Below are 19,680 nucleotides of genomic sequence, written 5' to 3'. Positions count from 1 at the left end.
ATTTTCCCATTTTATCTGGAAAGGTCAAAAATATTATAAGCAAATGCACATTTCACCATACAAATAAGGAGAAAACATGATTTAAATTGTTAAACTTAGGAATGAGCCTGGACTACATATCAGAATTCTAAATACTAGGTCCCCACTTCACTACCTTGGCAAAATACTTCATCCTGTGAATGCTGGGTGAAGGTAAAGTAGCATAGCTGCGCCTAAGTTAATTTTATTCAACTAAGATTTTCTTAACCTCAGTTATACTTCTCGGGAGATTTTAGTTCTCAAGATAGGGTGAACACTTTTTAAAAGGCAGTAAGTGTGCTAAAGTGAACTTTCCCCATTTTCTGTTTTTCTCCAACGTGTTTGATTGTTTATTTCTCCTGCGGTGGGAAGGGGAACGAAGTAGTTGGAGGAAACAATAGTGTCAGAGAAGGAAGTGCCCCCTTTTCCTCCTTCCTAAGAGCTTCACAACTCAGCTCTGTGCATGTTGTTTCCAGAAAGACCTCCCACAGAGCCAATATCTGCAACTTTCAAGATGGTCAAGGCTTGCTCACCAAGACAGACCTTTAATTGAAGTTTCTTTATTCAGCCTTAGAAGTAATACTGAAACTTTGAGGCTACAGATTTCCGTCATGGAATATACTGGGCTCCCCCTCCAATACTATCATTAAAAGATTCTGTAGAATTCAACAATATAATTAAAAGAATCTGAAGTACTTTTTTTTTTTTTTTTTTTTTTTTTTAGACGGAGTCTCGCTCTGTCGCCCAGGCTGGAGTGCAGTGGCCGGATCTCAGCTCACTGCAAGCTCCGCCTCTCGGGTTTACGCCATTCTCCTGCCTCAGCCTCCCGAGTAGCTGGGACTACAGGCGCCCACCACCTCGCCCAGCTAGTTTTTTTGTATTTTTTTAGTAGAGACGGGGTTTCACCGTGTTCGCCAGGATGGTCTCGATCTCCTGACCTCGTGATCCACCCGTCTCGGCCTCCCAAAGTGCTGGGATTACAGGCTTGAGCCACCGCGCCCGGCCTGAAGTACCATTTTTATAGACATTGAACAAATGCTTAGAAAGACAAGCAAACTGAATAATTGTAGAGAGAAAATGAGGAAAGACACTGGTGAAAGAGTTACAGTACAAATTCTAAAGTTTTGAAAGATGGGGGCGTTGGAGGGGGGAGGCAATTTACACCACAAGGAAAACTCTTCTTCCCTACCATTTGGAATTCTAGTGGGGTGTGCAGTCTCTTTTACTAACATCTGTTTTTTTTTTTTTTTTTTTTTTTTTTGACGGAGTCTCGCTGTGTCACCCAGGCTGGAGTGCAGTGGCGTGATCTCGGCTCACTGCAAGCTCCGCCTCCCGGGTTCACGCCATTCTCCCGCCTCAGCCTCCCAAGTAGCTGAGACTACAGGCGCCCGCCACCACGCCCGGCTGGTTTTTTGTATTTTTAGTAGAGACAGGGTTTCACCATGTTAGCCAGGATAGTCTCGATCTCCTGACCTCGTGATCCACCCGCCTCGGCCTCCCACATCTGTTTATTTTTAAGCAGAAAACAAATGGTTAGATTTCTCTGTATAAACAGAGCAAAAGGAAAAACTACACCTTAAAATTTGTATTTAGTTTTTGTTTCACTTATTTGCATAATTAAACTAGCTACATATTAAGATGGCTTGCTTTGTCCAAAATAAATGTCTCCCTTTTCAAACTTGACAAGTTTACAAAATGTTCTCTCAGATCACTTCAGCAAATTAATCTTCATGGTGTAGGCTCATGGGATGCATGGGGAAAATTCTGACTGAAAAAAAAAAAAGGTCCTGGTCAAAATGACAAGGCAACACTGTGATGGCCCACTCATTTATTCTTTCATTCATTTATTTAACAAATATTTACGGAGTTCCCTATATGAGCAAGAAACAGGGCCAAATCCTGCTGTGGAAGGAGCAGAAATGATCCAAAATTCAGTATTTGAATTATAAAGTCTACTGTACCTTGGACTAGAGAGGCATGTAAATAAATATTTACAATATAAATAACGAGTGCTAAAATAGATATATGTACAGTGCTGCAGAACAGAAGAGGGTGCTAATTCCTCAATTTCATTGCTAGTTACACAGAAATAAAGTGTTTTGATAACCAAAACGAAGCAGAAAATAGAAGTAATGATCCTAATGCCTCAATTTTTTAAAAACCTTATTTCTGTCTGAATTACTCACTGTCTTCACTTGAGTTATAGAAATAATCAGGCTGGCCGGGTGTGGTTGCTCACGCCTGTAAGCCCAGTACTTTGGGAACCCGAGGTAGGCAAATGAGGTCAGGAGTTCGAGACAAGCCTGGCCAACATGGTGAAACCCTGTCTCTATTAAAAATTTAAAAATTAGCTGGGTATGGTGGCGTGCACCTGTGGTTCCAGCTACTAGGAAGGCTGAGGGAAGAGAATGGCTTGAACCCAGGAGGCAGAGGTTGCAGTGAGTCAAGACTGCACCACTGCACTCCAGCCTGGGTGACAGAGCAAGATTCTGTCTAAAAAAAGAAGAAAGAGAAAAGAAAGAAAGAAAAGAAAGAAAAGAAAGAAAGGAAGGAAAGGAAGGAAAGGAAAGGAAGGAAAGGATAATCAGGTTTCTTCCAAAGAGTGTGCTAGAAAATGAGATCCTTGGTACTGACTTTTAGTAACCAATAATGTCATATTTTTGCATTGCAAACGAGTGCATACATTCAAATACATTTATAACAAAAAATTAACAATACTTACCTTTGCTATTTTCAATGCATTCTGATATATTTTATCCTGTTCTGTTCCTTTATCTTTTTCTTTTTTAATTGATTTCACATCTCACTAATAGGCAGAGCCTACAAATGAAAAACAGTGTTTAGGCCGGGTGCAGTGGCTCATGCCTGTAATTCCCAGCACTTTGGGAGGCTGAGGCGGGCAGACCATGAGGACAGGGGTTCAAGACCAGCCTGGCCAATATGTTGAAACCCTGTCTCTACTAAAAATACAGAAAAAAATTAGCCAGGCGTGGTGGTGCGCGTCTGTAGTACCAGCTACTCGGGAGGCTGAGGCAGGAGAATTGCTTGAACCCAGAAGGCGGAGGTTGCAGTGAGCTGAGATCGTGCCACTGCACTCCAGCCTGGGCATCAGAGCAAGACTCTGTCTCAAAAAAAATAAAAAAAGAAAGAAAAACAGTGGTTGGCCAGGTACGGTAGCTCACCCTGTAATCCCAACATTTTAGGAGGCCAAGGCCAGCAGATCACTCAAGCCCAAGAGTTCAAATTCAGCCTGGACAACATGGTGAAACCCGTGTCTACAAAAAACACAAAAAAATTAGCTGGACATAGTGGTGCTGGTGCGCACCTGTAGTCTCACCTATTCAGGAGGCTGAGGTGGGAGGAACACTTGAGCCCTGGAGGCAGAGCTTGCAGTGCATTGAGATCATGCCACTGTACTCCAGCTTGGGCAACAGAGCAAGACCCTGTCTCAAAAAAAAAAAAGAAAAACAATGTTCCAATGTGTTCATTAAAAATGAACAAGAGGCCGGGCGCGGTGGCTCAAGCCTGTAATCCTAGCACTTTGGGAGGCCGAGACGGGCGGATCACAAGGTCAGGAGATCGAGACCATCCTGGCGAACACGGTGAAACCCCGTCTCTACTAAAAAATACAAAAACTAGCCGGGCAAGTGGCGGGCGCCTCTGTAGTCCCAGCTACCGAGGCTGAGGTGCAGGAGAATAGCGTAAACTCGGGAGGCGGAGCTTGCAGTGAGCTGAGATCCGCCACTGCACTCCAGTCTGTGACAGGAGCTGAGACTGGCCTCAAAAAAAAAAAAAAAAAAAAAAAAAAAATGAACAAGAAGCAAAGCAGTAATACTCAGAACAGAACCAAGTGAGATCAAAAGATCCCCAAAGACCTCCATCCTGCCTAGTAAATTGGTAAATCTCATAACCATATAAGATTAAGTCTCTGGAAGAATAAAGTCCTGTGATTCTCAACCCTTTAGCCATCCCTGGGTTTCTCAACCCAGATCAATAGAAAGAGGTGTCCAGATCTCAAAAGGTGGATCTGCTCCAATAGCAATTTTTTTTTTTTTTTTTTTTGAGACAGAGTCTGACTCTGTCGCCCAGGCTGGAGTGCAGTGGCACAATCTCGGCTTACTGCAAGCTCTGCCTCCCGGGTTCATGCCATTCTCCTGCCTCAGCCTCCAGAGTAGCTGGGACTACAGGTGCCCACCACCACTCCCAGCTAATTTTTTGTATTTTCAGTAGAGACAGGGTTTCACCATGTTAGCCAGGATGGTCTCGATCTCCTGACCTTGTGATCCGCCCACCTCAGCCTCCCAAAGTGCTGGGATTACAGGCGTGAGCCACCACGCCTGGCCTCCAATGGCTATTTTTGAAGAGGCCATGGAGGATAAGGATGATCTTACAGAGAACAGAACTGAGGCACCCAGATGATATGACCAAGAAACACACACAACTAGAACCAGGAGCTATCATTATTCCTCTCTGGCAGGACAAGACATAGTTGTGGACCACTGAATTCTGTTTTCCCTCGCATTATATAGTGGATGCATTGACATTTGAACTAAGGCTTCCAGATCATGAGGAACTACCTCTAGACCTGACCAAAAGGGAGTAACTCTCAGAGATCCCAAACAAGGGGATGGGCTTTTTGGATTGTAATTGGGTAATCCTACCCACTTACTTACTAGATAAAGCCTACCTTTTTTCTTTAAGTATAATAATGAACTCAAGTCATCAGTATCTCAGTACCATACCACCTCATCATAATTTGCAAAATATTAAAATATCTAGCTAATTAATGATACCTTTCCTGATTTTCCATCATTAATATCATTTTCAAATTATAATATTTAATAGTTTGATGTAATTTTAATGGGAGGAATGCAAGTTAAAAGAATGAGTTCAAATTGCCACCTTGAAAAAGAAAGTATAGTTTGTTCATTTAAAAAGCATTTTTACTATTTTACTGTTAAATTTCTGTTCTTAACCTATTTTATTTTATTTTTTTAACACAAAGTCTCGCTCTATCGCCCAGGCTGGAGTGCAGTGGCACAACAATCAGCTCACTGCAACCTCCGCCTCCCAGGTTCAAGCAATTCTCCTGTCTCAGCCTCACGAGTAATTGGGATTGCAGGTGCCCACCACCACGCCCGGGTCATTTTTGTATTTTTAGTAGAGACAAGGTTTTGCCATGTTGGCCAGGCTGGTCTCGAACTCCTGACCTTAGGTGATCTGCCCACCTCAGCCTCCCAGAGTGCTGGGATTATAGCGGTGAACCACCTCGCCTGGCAGGTGTTTTAAAATTTTAAAACAAAAAATTTTAATTTTTTATTTGTTTAGTTGTTTTTAAACAGAGTCTTACCCTTTCACCCAGGCTGGAGTACAGTGGCACAATTTCAGCTCACTACAACCTCCACCTCCCCAGTTCAAGCGATTTTCCTGCCTCAGTTTCCTGAGTAGGTGGGATTACAGGTGCCCGCTACCACATCTGGCTAATTTTTATATTTTTAGTAGAAACAGAGTTTCACCATGTTGGTCAGGGTGGTCTCAAACTCCTGACCTCAGGTGATCCACCCACCTTGACCTCCCAAAGTGTTAGGATTATAGGCATGAGCCACTGCGCCTGGCCTTAACCATTTTAATATTAATCTTGAGTTTTTTATCTTCTTCAGCCTTTTCATATTAATAAATTTGTATTACTTTCTCCCTGTGATTTGCCTTCCTAGAAATAGCTGCCTCGGTGGCTGGGTGCAGTGGCTTATGCCTGTAATCCCAGGACTTCGGGAAACCAAGGTAGGTGGATCACCTGAGGTTCGGAGTTAGAGACCAGCCTGACCAACATGAAGAAACCCCTTCTCTGAAACTAAAAATACCAAATTAGCTAGGCATGGTGGCACATGCCTGTAATCCCAGCTACTTGGGAGGCTGAGGCAGGAGAATTGCTTGAACCCGGGAGGCAGAGGTTGAGGTGAGCTGAGATCGTGCCATTGCACTCCAGCCTGGACAACAAGAGTGAAACTCCATCTCAAAAAAAAAAGAAAAAGAAAAAGAAAAGAAAAAGAAATAGCTGCCTTGGTAGTGACTTTAGAGAAGCTCCATATCATGAAGAAGCATCTCCTAGGAAACCAGCTCCTCCTCAACTATCCCAGCAGTGTAGCCACTCCCTTAGTATAGCTGTCATTTCTTTTTTCTTTTTTGAGAAGGAGACTCACTCTGTCACCAGGCTGGAGAGCAGTGGCGCCATCTCAGCTCACGGCAAACTCCGCCTCCTGGGTTCAAGCAATTCTTCTGCCTCAGCCTCTGGAGTAGCTCGGACTACAGGCGCCCACCACCACGCCCAGTTAATTTTTTTATTTTTAGTAGATATGGGGTTTCATCATGTTGGCCAGGCTGGTCTGGAACTCCTGACCTCAAGTGATCTGCCCACCTCGGCCTCCCAAAGTGCTGCGATTACAGGCGTGAGCCACTGCGCCTAGCCCTGTCATATCTTTTAATGACGGCTAAGCAATACTGTTTCTGTTGGTACCCTGAACGTCTAGAACACTGCTGTTTCTTGGCTTCTTGAACCACGTAGCCTCTTTATGTCAATGTGTTAGCAGGAGGTGCAGGAATTCTCAGTTCTAGTCTAACTTGGAAGAAATAATTCAGCCAAGAGATGCACAGCAAGGGTTAAGTAGCAGAGTTTATTGAAGGAAGATAAAGTACATTCCTAGAGAGGAGTGAAAAACAGCTGTAGGTTGCTCCAGCTGGAAAAACAGTAGTAGTAACATTTAAGTAAAGAGACAGTACATGGTGAAATAAGAAATCAGCAGCAGGCCAGGTGCGGTGGCTTATACCTGTAATCCCAGCACTTTGGGAGGCCAAGGCAGGTGGATCACTTGAGGTCAGGAGTTCAACACCAGCCTGGCAAACATGGTGAAACCCTGTCTCTACTAAAAATGCAAAAATGTAGCTAGGTGTGATGGTGTGTGCCTGTGGTCCCAGGTACTCGGGAGGCTGATGCAGGAGAATCACTTGAACCCAGCAGGCAGAGTTTGCAGGGAACCAAGATCGCACCACCGCACTCCAGCCTGAGCGACAGAGGCAAGACTCTGTCTCAAAAAAAAAGCCAGCAGCAGCTAGTGCTGGAGGATTCTCTTTATGAGAATATTGCATGATTATTCAGAAAGGGGCGTGAGGGGAATGTTACTCGCAAGATGTTTCAGGAAGTCTCTTTGGGCGTGCACGCTCTGTGGTTGTACATGCCAGTACACATGTCACATGTCTCATTAGCATTTAAAATCTCCACCCAGGGGAGTGTTTTTTACTATTATAATGAGCAAAAGGCTACTCTAGGGTGAATTTTTGGAGGAGTGCACATGCTCATCAGCAGGGAAAGTTTCTACCATGGTATCTCTGGCTTGGGCCTTATACGTACCCTTTAGGAATGCAGGAGACCAACCATAAGGCCAGAAGTAGCCAGTGTAGCCGCTGGGTTTTGTTTTTTTGTTGTTTTGTTTTGTTTTTGCTGACTGTGAGTGGGCAGTGCTGATTATTAGTGGGCAGCATCTCCAGGATTTTTCTCAGAGGAGCTCCCTTGTCTGCTCATTTCTGGCTATCTGCCTACTTTAACAAATGGTAGCTAGCACATGTAACACTGGACTGGGGACAAACTGTGTCAACAACATGCCCCTTGACAGCACATAGAGTTTAATTACCCAAGGGAGGGTCTTATAGCTCAAAGATGCAGTCCTTACATTGTTGAGGAGCCAAATGATGCTGGAGCAATTCAGAAGAAGATAAAACTCTTGCATAACATTATCTGCCTGCCTCAAGTGCAGTTAATTCTTTTTTTGAGATGGAGTCTTGCTCCATCACCCAGGCTGGAGTGCAGTGGCACGATCTCAGCTCATTGCCACCTCCGCCTCCTGGGTTTAAGCAATTCTCTGCCTCAGCCTCCCGAGTAGCTGGGACTACAGGCACCTGCCACCACACCTGGCTAATTTTTGTATTTTTATTAGAGACAGGGTTTTACCATGTTGGCGAGGCTGGTCTCGAACTCCTAGCCTCAAGTGATCTGCCTGCCTCAGCCTCCCAAAGTGCTGGGATTACAGGCATGAGCCACCGTGCCCGGTGCAGTTAATTCTCTAAAAGCAGGTTTGCAAGCGTATTAGGTTGGTGTGAGGTACTGACCGGGATCTCTACTGGACTCCAGGAGTTACCAGATATAGCAGGCGTAACAGCAGCACTGTTGGGATCCATGGCTCTAATTTTCCTTTGAGTCAAGTTTTAAGAAGACGGTATTTCAGGCAGCAGTATCCCCAGACTTCCCAGTAGTGGGAGAAGTCAAGCTGATTTAGGTTTCACAAGTCCCAGCTAAGAGAAGAGGTCTGGGAGTAAGGAGGAGTGGAAAAGTTAGAGTCTACAGAGCAGCAACCATCCTTTCCCTTTCCCGTTCAAATGGGGGAGGAGATTTGACATTAACACTTCCCTTCTCTTTTTACAAGGCTGAGGGTATTACATATCCAGCTATCCTGGGAAATCATGATTGTCCCTCCTGAAATTTGCTAAGCTACTGGACCTGCCAGCATTTCATTTTTCTGAGACAAGAAGAAAGAGGCATGATTTGAGAAGTGAGGCAAGAGAGAGGAAGTGCCTGGATAAGAGCTGACATTCCCATCACTTAGTGGAAGAGTACATGTGTTTCCAGCTAGGCACAGTGGCTCATGCCTGTAACCACAGCATTTTGGGAGGCTGAGGTGGGCAGATTGCCTGAGATTAGGAGTTCAAGACCAGCCTGGCCAACATGGCGAAACCCCATCTCTGCTAAAAATAAAAAAATTAGCCAGGTGTGGTGGCACACACCTGTAATCCCAGCTGCTCAGGAGGTTGAGGCAGGAGAATCACTTGAACCGAGGAGATGGAGGTTGCAGTGAGCCGAGATCATGCCACTGCACTCCTGCATGGGTGACAGAGCGAGACTTCACCTCAAGAAAAACAGAAAAAGTATGCCGAGCGCGGTGGCTCATGCCTGTAATCCCAGCACTTTGGGAGGCCGAGGTGGGTGGATCATGAGGTCAGGAGATCGAGACCATCCTGGCTAACACAGTGAAACCCTGTCTCTACTAAAGAATACAAAAAATTAGCCGGGCGTAGTGGCGAGCGCCTATAGTCCCAGCTACTCAGGAGGCTGAGGCAGGAGAATGGAGTGAACCCAGGAGGCGGGGGTTGCAGTGATCCGAGATTGTGCCACTGCACTCCAGTCTGGGCAACAGAGCAAGACTCCATCTCAAAAAAAAAAAAAAGAAAGAAAAAAAAAGAAAAAGTATGAATAGAAAATGAAAAACCCCAAAAAAGGAAACGTAAATTAAGAAGAGACTGAAAAGAACCAAAAAATCCAATCCTTTAGAAACAAAGAACCAAATTCATTTGATAGAAAAATATTTTAAAAGCAAGGAAGTCTAGGTACCCAAAGTACCAAAAGAAAAGAAGGCCGAAAGGAAAATAGAGTGGCCATGGATCCTGTTTTTTTAAAGACAAGATTGTAGGGGAAAATCATAGTATCTTTTCCTCACTCATTGCAAGATTCAGACTGACATCCCTCATAAAAGACAGATTAACAAGAGAAAAACCTATAAAAATTTATTTAATATAAATTTTATATGACATAAGAGCCATCAGAAATGAAGACTCAAAAACCCAGGGAAAACTATGTATATTAATGGACGATCATGCAGAGGACAAATGGGTACGACCTAATGGTATTAAACTCGGGGGAGCTGGCTGGGCACAGAGGCTCACAGCTGTAATCCCAGGACTTTGGGAGGCAGAGGCAGGTGGATCACCTGAGATTAGGAGTTCGAGACCAGCCTGGCCAACATGGCAAAACCCTGTCTCTACTAAACATACAAAAATTAGCCAGGTGTGGTGGTACACGCCTGTAATCCCAGTTATTTGGGAGGCTGAGGCAGGAGAATCGCTTGAACCCCGGTGGCAGAGGTTGCAGTAAGCCAAGATCACGCCATTGCACGCCAGCCTGGGTGACAGAGCAATACCCCATCTCGAAAACAAAAATAAATAAACTTGGGGGAGTAAGGCCGATTTGATCAGATTTTTCTTGGCCTCTGGGGATAGAGAAGACTCCCTCTGATATAAGGGTCTTCTGACCTACTTTCAAGAGAGGCAGGTCAGATAATTATTTTATGGCCTGCTTCAGGAAAGAAAGGTGGCAGAAGGTCAGAGAGTGACCTTCCTGCTTCTGCAGTGTTCTCAATTTCCTTCAACTTAAAATACTCAGTATGCCAAGGTGCCACATTTTGGGGTGTCATGTTCTGAGCCCCAACAAGACCAAAAAGTAGTAAATCCTCTATGTAAGAAAGGCAAAGAGTATGGGCTTTGGTCTGATATCCAGCCTAATAGGGACTTTTTACTTTTTCAGATGGCCCTGTTATAACCATCCCAGTGACAAAAGATCTAGCTTTTCTAAAATTACCCGGTTCAGCTTGTGCTTGGGTTATCCAACAAGCTGCTCTATGATACTGACCAGAGACAGGCTGAAAAAGTGAATGCAGGCCCAGAAAAAAGCTGCCAGTCAATGGAAATTCTCCACCCAAGAACCATATGATTTTCACGTAAGTGTGAAAACTGCCACCGTCTAAGTGGAGAACAAGAATAGACAGCAACAGTGACCGCACATGAGAGGAGACCCCTTGATCTGCATTTCTCATTGCTCATCTTGTTCATAAAATCAGGGTTCCCTACTACATCATCAAGGGAAAGGTTAGATCAAGTCACAGGATGACCTACATCAGTCTCACTTTCATACGGCTTAACTGGAAAGATAGTTGTATGCTGGCTGAGCTGGTAGAGGCCATCAGAACTAACTACAGTGATAACTATGATACAATCTGACATCACTAGAAGACAATGACTTAGGTCCAAATTCTGTAATTCACAATGTCAAGCTGGAAAAGAAAAAGGCTCAAGAGCTTGCCACAAAACTAGTTTAAATATACTCCGTTAACTTCCCTGTAAATAAAAATAAAACATCCCCTTAAAACAAAAAGCTATTGAGGCATAGAAACCAGGAAATAAAAACTAGGATGTGACTTCCTATCCTATCCCAAAGAAAGGTTATGAAATAAAACACATTCACACATAAAATCTTTGGAACATTTGGGACCTCACTGAAAATGAATGTTTAATTTCTAAAGGATGCAGAATCCATTTTCTTATGTTCTAAGAAGGAGTCAGGGTCGGGCGCAGTGGCTCACACCTGTAATCCCAGCACTTTGGGAGGCTGAGGCCGGCGGATCACGAGGTCAAGAGATCGAGACCATCCTGGCCAACATGGCGAAACCCTATCTCTACTAAAAATGTAAAAATTAGCTGGGCGTGGTGGCGTGTGCCTGTAGTCCCAGCTACTCGGGAGGCTGAGGCAGGAGAATTGCTTGAACTTGGGAAGGCAGAGGTTGCAGTGAACCCTGCACTCCAGTCTGGCGACAGGGCAAGACTCCACCTCAAAAAAAAAAGAGTCAGGCAGCAGCAGCAGTATACTTCTCATTCTGTGCTATTAATTCTAACAGGAGTCAACTATCTGGACTAGATGATAAGTCTGAATTTTCTTGGTATCATAAACCATTAAAAAAAAAAAACTTGTATAGACTTTGTGGATGTGAGTGCATTACTGCTGGCCTGGCGAAAGAAGCTTACACTGTCGGCCGGGCGCGGTGGCTCAAGCCTGTAATCCCAGCACTTTGGGAGGCCGAGAGGGGCGGATCACGAGGTCAGGAAATCGAGACCATCCTGGCGAACACGGTGAAACCCCGTCTCTACTAAAAAATACAAAAAACTAGCCGGGCGAGGTGGCGGGCGCCTGTAGTCCCAGCTACTCAGGAGGCTGAGGCAGGAGAATGGCGTGAACCCGGGAGGCGGAGCTTGCAGTGAGCCAAGATCGCACCACTGCACTCCAGCCTGGGCGACAGAGCGAGACTCCGTCTCAAAAAATAAAAAAAAAAAAAGAAGCTTACACTGTCAAGATGATTTTATCAGCAAGTTTTTTAATTGCTATCTCAAATAACAAGAAATTGGGAAGCAGGGCAGTTCAAGTATTGGCTACGTCAAGGACTCAACAATGTCAGGCATCTCAGTTTTTTCTATCCTCTGTGCTGCCATCCTCAGTACATTGTTTTTTTGTTTGTTTTGTTTTTGAAACGGAGTCTCGCTCTGTCACCCAGGCAGGAGTGCAGTGGTGTGATCTGGGCTCACTGCAACCTCCACCTCCCAGGTTGAAGCGATTCTCCTGCCTCAGCCTCCCAAGTACGTGAGATTACAGGTGTGAGCCACCACATCTGGCTAATTTTGTATTTTTAGTAGAGACGGGGGTTTCACCATATTAGCCAGGCTGGTCGTTGGTCTCGAACTCCTGACCTCAAGTGATCCGTCCACCTCAGCCTCCCAAAGTGCTGGGATTACAGGCTTGAGCCACCATGCCCAGCTAGTACATTGTTTTTGTCCTCTGGATTAGCCCCCTCATCTAACAACAGTTAGAAATTAGCCATTCTTTATTACAAGGAATGATCTAAGAGACCCTGCCCCCAAATTCACAAGCAATTAGAAAGCAGTTAGGAGAAAAAAGCTACTTTGCACATAAAGCATAAAGAATTCCTTTATTATAGTGAAAGGTAATAAAACTGGAAAAATAAACATGTATCTTCTTTAAACAAAAATTCAATATGGCAATACAAAAATTAGCCAGCCTTCATGGTGAGCTCCTGTAGTCCCAGGTACTTGGGTGGCTGAGGCAGAAGAATCACTTGAACCCAGGAGGCAGAGGTTGCAGTGAGCCAAGATCACGCCACTGCACTGCAGCCTGGGTGACAAGAGCAAAACTCCGTGTTAAAACAAAAAAATCTGGGCTCGGTAGCTCATGCCTGTAATCCTAGCCCTTTGGGAGGCCGAGGTGGGCAGATCATCTGAGGTCGGGAGTTCAAGACCAGCCTGACCAACATGGAGAAACCCCGTCTCTACTAAAAATACAAAATTAGCTGGGCATGGTGGCGCATGCCTGTAATCCCCGCTACTTGGGAGGCTGAGGCAGGAGAATCACTTGAACCCAGGAAACAGGAGGTTGCAGTGAGCCGAGATCACGCCACTGCACTCTAGCCTGGGCAACAAGAGCGAAACCTCGTGTCAAAACAAAGAAACAAAAAATTCAATATAGCTGCCCAAAATAACTAAAAACAACATAGTGGTGAAGAGTTAAACTTTCTCTTCACATAGTAGCGCTATATATATAAATCATTCAGCCTGGTAACTTCTCATAAAGTATTTCATCTTTCCTAAAATCATATTAATTATAATTTGTTTAAATTAATTCTGACATTATAATAATCATCTCTTTTTAATATTTAAATACCATTAGACTAACACTTTGATCATTTGGCAAAACTCCCATTTTGAGTCAATGAAAAATGTCCATATATTTACATATTTACTCTTTGGAGAAGGTTACCTCTAGATCTCTTGACTGTTTCACCCTTTTCTACGAAAGTGTATGCGACTTATAAGTTCTTTGAACTTCAGTATTAAGGAGTAGTTGTTCATGTTGTCTTTCCATATTTCATAAGTCCTTCTAAGTTTGTCATAATAACTTTCTTTTTTCAAGTTGAAATCTGATCCTGTTGTTTTTAGAAAACTGTCCTTTTTCCATATTCTCCAGGAATCTTTTAATTTTTCCAAATAACTTTCTTTTTCAGAGTCTTCTTTCCATATTCCTTCTCCTTTTTTTAAGGCTGTTAATTCAGCTTTAAGTAAGTTTCTGTGAACTCTCCAATAGATTTTAGAATCATATTTAAGCCCTTTAACAAGAACAGTTTTGCCAAGACCTCTTCTCAAAATTTCTTCATTCAGATTCACGCTGAAATATCCACCCTTGAATTTAAAAATAATACAAACCAATTATTTAAGATAATTGTTGTTAAACCCATCACATCTTATTTACCTTAAAAATCAGTCATTCAACAATTTTAGTCCTCCAAAGAAAAGGCAAAAATGGTCCCCAAGGCTCCCCCAAAACAGCTCTTGCTAAATCCAAGGATTTTTATTACTAGAAGAGACCCTTTCTCAAAATCAGTTAACTCTTTTATACCATTGAATTCTCCACAGACTCACTGTTCTCCTCACCCAAAGTGGTGAGGAAGCAATAAAGTACGAAAAATGTGTTTTTGGTCTATCGGTGGTTCTATGGAGGGGAGGTGGGATGCACAGGATAGGCAGAGTGACAGCAGGACCAGCAAAAGAAACTAAGAGACGAAGAGAAACTAAACTGAAAGTAGTGGTCAAATGCAAAATGAACTGAATCATCACTGAACTGTTCAATGAGGTTCAGAATTCCAGTGTTTTGGACAGCACTGGCAAGTAAATACACTTTTAAAAGACCTCCCTCAAAATTATTAACATAAAAATAGTTTGGGCCATTGAGTCTTCATCCTACAGGAAATTTCATTCATGGAATACCTCACCTCCTAATGAAACTGGATAAATGGGATTTTTTTTTTTTTCATTAATTTACTGTATAAAGGAGATCCTGGCGGGGCGCAGTGGCTCATGCCTGTTAATCTCAACACTTTGGGAGGCCGAGGCAGGCGGATCACGAGGTCAGGAGTTCGAGACCAGCCTGGCCAACAAGGTGAAACTCTGCCTCTACTAAAAAAACACAAAAATTAGCCGGGTGTGGTGGCAGGCGCCTGTAATCCCAGCCACTCAGGAGGCTGAGGCAGGAGAATTGCTTGAACGCAGGAGGCGGAGATTGCAGTGAGCCGAGATTACGCCATTGCACTCCAGCCTGGGTGACAGAGCAAGGCTCCATCTCGGGAAAATAAATAAATAAATAAAAGGAGATCCTGCCTAGATACTTCTACAATCCTTGTGGGATTTTAATCTTAACAAAGGGTTAATAAAATTCTGTTCCTTCAAATTCAGAAATTTTTAGTACATGATAACAGTTATAAAGCAATTATATTTTTCTAAATCTTTCAAATCTTATAAGCTCATTCCCTTGAACCAAACTCAGAATAATTAAAAGTCCACCTCACACATTAGCAAAATTCAAACAGGAGAAGTAAATTATCACTCTATGTGTATAGCGTAGTTTGGTCAACTAGGAAGCGAGATAAAATAAAGATATGCTTATAAGATGAAATGTAGGCTCAAGAGCCAGGAAGAGTTGGGTTTGGATACAGGCGCTTCTTCTGGGTTACCCTGATCAAGACAATCAGTTTCCCTGAAAGTCTCACCTGAAAGTGGGAATAAAACCAACAACCCTGTAGAGTGGTTTTGAAGATAAGTGACATAATATAAGCATGGCACCTTAGCTCAGCGTCTGGCACATGTTGACCCTCAAAATATACATCATTGCTATCTTTATCATCATCATAATTATCTCCTTTTTTTGGTAATTATACTCTTTAATTTAAAAGCTAATATTTTTGTAAGGCCTTTGGGATGTTTTATACAACTTTGTATTATTAACTTACTTTTTTTTGTTTTTGTTTTTGTTTTTTTTGAAGCGGAGTCTCACTCTGTCACCCAGGCTGGAGTGCAGTGGCACAATCTCGGCTCACTGTAACCTCCGCCTCCAGGGTTCAAGCGATTCTCTTGCCTCAGCCTCCTGAGTAGCTGGGATTCCAGGCACCCAGCACCATGCCTAGCTAATTTTTGTATTTTTAGTAGTGACAGGGTTTCACCAAGTTGGCCAGGGTGGTCTCGAACTGCTCACCTCAAGTGTACTGCCGGCCTCGGCCTCCCAAAGTGCTGGGATTACAGGCATGAGTCACCATGCCCAGCCTTTATTAACTTACTTTTAAACTTACTTTTAAAATATAAGATACTTCAATTAATTAGTTTTAGATAATTCTTATTTTGAAAGTACTGAATATCATCTGGACATGCAAAAATTAAGGAATTTCATTAAGCTTTCTATTAATAATTCAAAAAGCTTTTAAGAATTAAAATGGTCAAAATTCTAATCATCTTATTTTATTTAAAAGAAGGGGTCTGTCTCTGTCGCCCAGGTTGAAGTATAGTGGCGCGATCATAGCTCGCTGCAGTCTCGACTGTGTAGGCTGAAGCATTCCTCCCACCTCAGCCTCCTGAGTTGCTGGGATTACAGGCACAAGTGACTGTACCCAGCTCACAATTATAATTTTAAGAGCTGAATATCATAGAAGTGATCAAGGTATGAAAACCTATCTGATGGCCCACCAAAAAAATCTGGAGTAAGACACATCCAGGGATTCGGGACAGTGACTCAGCAACAAAGATGAAATTGTCATTTCCAGGTATACAATGGCTATGGCCAATTATAAAGGTAAGAAAACTCTGAGGCAATATCTTTAAATGACTCATCACTGATCAGAACTAGTACTTAAGAATGTTCAACTTTATGGTTCAAAGATTTATACACTTAGACAGACCTATCAACAACATATTGGACCAGACTAAGCAAACCCTCAGGAAACACCCTGGCTGTTTGTAGTTTCCAGCTGACAAGCCTCACTCAACAAGTGGTTTATAGTAACAAGCATGATGTAATATACCCATACATAAACAAACATATAATGATACTTCCTAAATTAGCAATGCCCAGAGTCATTAATAATTTGAAGTTTATGGCCATGGTGGCTCATGCCTATAATGCCAGCACTTTGGGAGGCTGAAGCAGGCGGATCACCTGAGGTCAGGAGTTCGAGACGCGCCTGGCCAACATGGCGAAACTTCATTCTACTAAAAATACAAAAAATTAGCCAGGCGTGGTGGTGTGCACCTCTAGTCCCAGCTACTCGGGAGGCTGAGGCAGCAGAATTGCTTAAACCTGGGAGGCAGAGGTTGCAGTGAACCAAGATCATGACACTGCACTCCAGCCTGGGCAACAGAGTGAGACTCTGTTTCAAAAAATAATAATAATAAATAATAGGCCAGGCGCAGTGGCTCATGCCTGTAATCTCAGCACTTTGGGAGACCGAGGTGGGTGGATCACAAGGTCAAGATATTAAGACCATCCTGGTCAGCATGGTGAAACACCATCTCCACTAAAAATACAAAAATTAGCTGGGCATGGTGGCAGGCCCCTGTAGTCCCAACTACTCGGGAGGCTGAGGCAGAAGAATCACTTGAACCCGGGAGGTGGAGGTTACAGTGAGCCAAGATCGTGCCACTGCACTGCAGCCCGGCAACAGAGTGAGACTCCATCTAAAAATAAATAAATAAATAAATAATAATAATAAAAAATAATAATTTGAAGTTTTTCTTTTTTCTTAATTTTATTTTTTCTATAATAAACATATATTACATATATAACTAAAATAAAATTTGTATATAAGACACCTAGTTCTCTATGCATAATCACTATCCGTAGCAGTTTAAAAAAGCAAAAAAAAAGTCAGTCCCATTATATATCCAAAGTTCTAGTTAAATAAGTGTTTACACATAAGCAATAAGAAGAATAAGATATTGCTAGTTGTTTCTTCGCACTGCTTACCTTATTCACTAAAAGATAGCAAAAGAGTGCTGAATTCTCCTTTCCAAGAAGTTGGAACCATAGTAATTGGGAAGGTTTTAGCTCTTTTTGTAACCATGCCTTCCCAGTTTCAGTGAGTTCTACTCCAGCCAGCTTAACCAGCAAAGCACCACATGGCTCCTCTAAAAAGGTGAGGTAGAAAAGAGTTCAGCTTTAACAGCATGTTGTAAAAGCAAATTCCAGTCATTTGGCCTCCAAAACATAAACAAATATATTATGTTTATTTATAAATACCCAGTCTCTCTAAATGTAGACCCATTTATTTCTATATTCAAGTTTTCTTTTAAAACAATACAAGTATACATAACAGAGTAATTTCAAAAACCCATTTCTTTCTTTTCTTTTTTTTTTTTCCTTTTTTTTTTTTCTTGAAACAGGCTCTCACTCTGTCACCCAGGTTGGAGTAAGGTGGCGCAATCTTGGTTCACTGCAATCTCTGCCTCCCAGGTTCAAGTGATTCTCGTGCCTCAGCCTCCTGAGTAGCTGGGATTACAGGCATGCACCATCATGCCCGGCTGATTGTTGCATTTTTAGTAGAGACAGGGTCTCGTTATGTTGGCCAAGCTGGTCTCAAAAGCCCTGGCTTCAAGTGATCCACCCACCTCGGCCTCCCAAAGTGCTGGGATTACAGGCATGAGCCACCGCACCCAGCCTTCAAAAATCCATTTCAGTAAGCTTCAGAACAGGAAGTGAGATTTAACTAATTTAACCTTCTTTTTTCAACCTCCCATGCTTATTTTTACATATACACACATAAAGCTATAGACCTTCAGTTTAATAATATGGGCTATTACCACCAAAAGAACCACAGAAACTGCTTTTTCACTTATTGAAGATGTCGTCCCTTCTCAACAAATATTGATCTACATCAACACTGTTAAGCTTATACATTTTGCAAAACTGACTTCTAGACAGGATTTTATCAATTGATATTCTAAGAAGCATAATGTGAAGAAGACCTATTTACCCAAACCCTTGATAGAATTTTAACCAATGTGACTTTAATAACAAGATTTTACTTTAGAAAAAGTTTATAACTTTCCAAAAATGGATAACAGCTGACAAAAAAAAAACTTAGTGTCTTAAAAAAAATTATACATTTAACATACATTAAGCTCTTACATAATGGTTGAAAATATAAAGTTAAATCCATCTATTCTCCAGGAAAGAAGTAATACTTTAGTTCAAGAAGATAGCCTAGAACACTGTTATAGTATTTGACAAAAAAAAAAAAAAAAAGTGTTTAGGATACAGGCTTCTTAAAACGTGTCCTAGAATTTTAGTTTGAGAAGCATCAAAAGGTATAAGCAATTGCACTCCTGCACTCCAGCCTAGGCGACAGGGCAAGAACTTATCTCAAAATAAAGAAGGCCAGGTGCAGTGCCTCACACCTATAATCCCAGCCCTTTGGGAGGCCGAGGAGGGCGGATCACCTGAGGTCAGGAGTTCAAGATCAGTCTGGCCAACATGGTAAAACCCCATCTCTACTAAAAATACAAAATTTAAGGCCAGGCATGGTGGCTCACACCTGTAATCCCAGCACTTTGTGAGGCTGAGGCAGGTGGATCACCTGAGGTTAGGAATTCAAGACCAGCCTGACCAACATGGTGAAACCCCGTCTCTACTAAAAATACAAAATTAGCCAGGCATGGTGGCACAAGCCTGTAATTACAGCTGCTTTGGAGGCTGAGGCAGGAGAATTGCTTGAACTTGGGAGGCAAAGTTTGCAGTGAGCCGAGATTATGCCATTGCACTCCAGCCTGGGCAACAAGAGCGAACCTCCCTCTCAAAAACAAACAAACAAAAAAACACAAAAATTAGCTGGGCATGGTGGTGCGTGCCCTGTAATCCCAGCTACTCAGGAGGCTGAGGCATGAGAATCACTTGAATCTAGGAGGCAGAGGCTGAAGTGAGCCGAGATTGCGCCACTGCACTCCAGCCTGGGCGACAGAGTGAGACTGTCTCAAAAAAAAAAAAAAAAAAAGAAGAAGAAGAAGAAGAAAAAATAAGGTATTTGTAGAATGATCATACTTTTACAAAAACTTTGTGTTACAATAAGTAAATACACAAATTAGATTAAGGTAGTACATACAACAAAGATTAAATGATATCAAATC

General features: G+C 42.6%; 2 protein-coding genes across 6 annotated transcripts in view; both read right to left on the bottom strand.

The window, feature by feature from the left end:
- The window catches only part of PLCH1 (phospholipase C eta 1), a 264,401-nt gene extending 261,581 nt beyond the window's left edge, over positions 1-2,820 (bottom strand). The window contains exon 1 of the mRNA XM_017955766.3: positions 2,741-2,820. The gene's annotated coding sequence lies outside the window, so the exon portion shown is untranslated. The remainder of the gene's footprint in view (positions 1-2,740) is intronic.
- Positions 2,754-19,680, bottom strand: part of C2H3orf33 (chromosome 2 C3orf33 homolog) — a 52,006-nt gene continuing 35,079 nt past the window's right edge. For 2 of the 5 annotated variants that reach the window (XM_003894926.5, XM_031663638.1), the window contains exons 4-5: positions 17,525-17,685; positions 12,635-13,917 (exon numbers count right to left, since the gene is read on the bottom strand). In XM_003894926.5, the coding sequence (XP_003894975.1) occupies positions 13,519-13,917; positions 17,525-17,685 (560 nt within the window). In that variant the 3' untranslated portion in view covers positions 12,635-13,518. Of the gene's footprint in view, positions 2,839-8,178; positions 8,376-12,634; positions 13,918-17,524; positions 17,686-19,680 lie in introns of those variants that run through there. The other 3 variants (XR_644002.4, XM_009201487.4, XM_017955774.3) reach the window with 3 other exon arrangements.

Source organism: Papio anubis, chromosome 2, assembly GCF_008728515.1.
Source record: "Papio anubis isolate 15944 chromosome 2, Panubis1.0, whole genome shotgun sequence".
NCBI lineage: Eukaryota > Metazoa > Chordata > Mammalia > Primates > Cercopithecidae > Papio > Papio anubis.
This window is presented reverse-complemented; position numbering and strand designations above follow the sequence as displayed.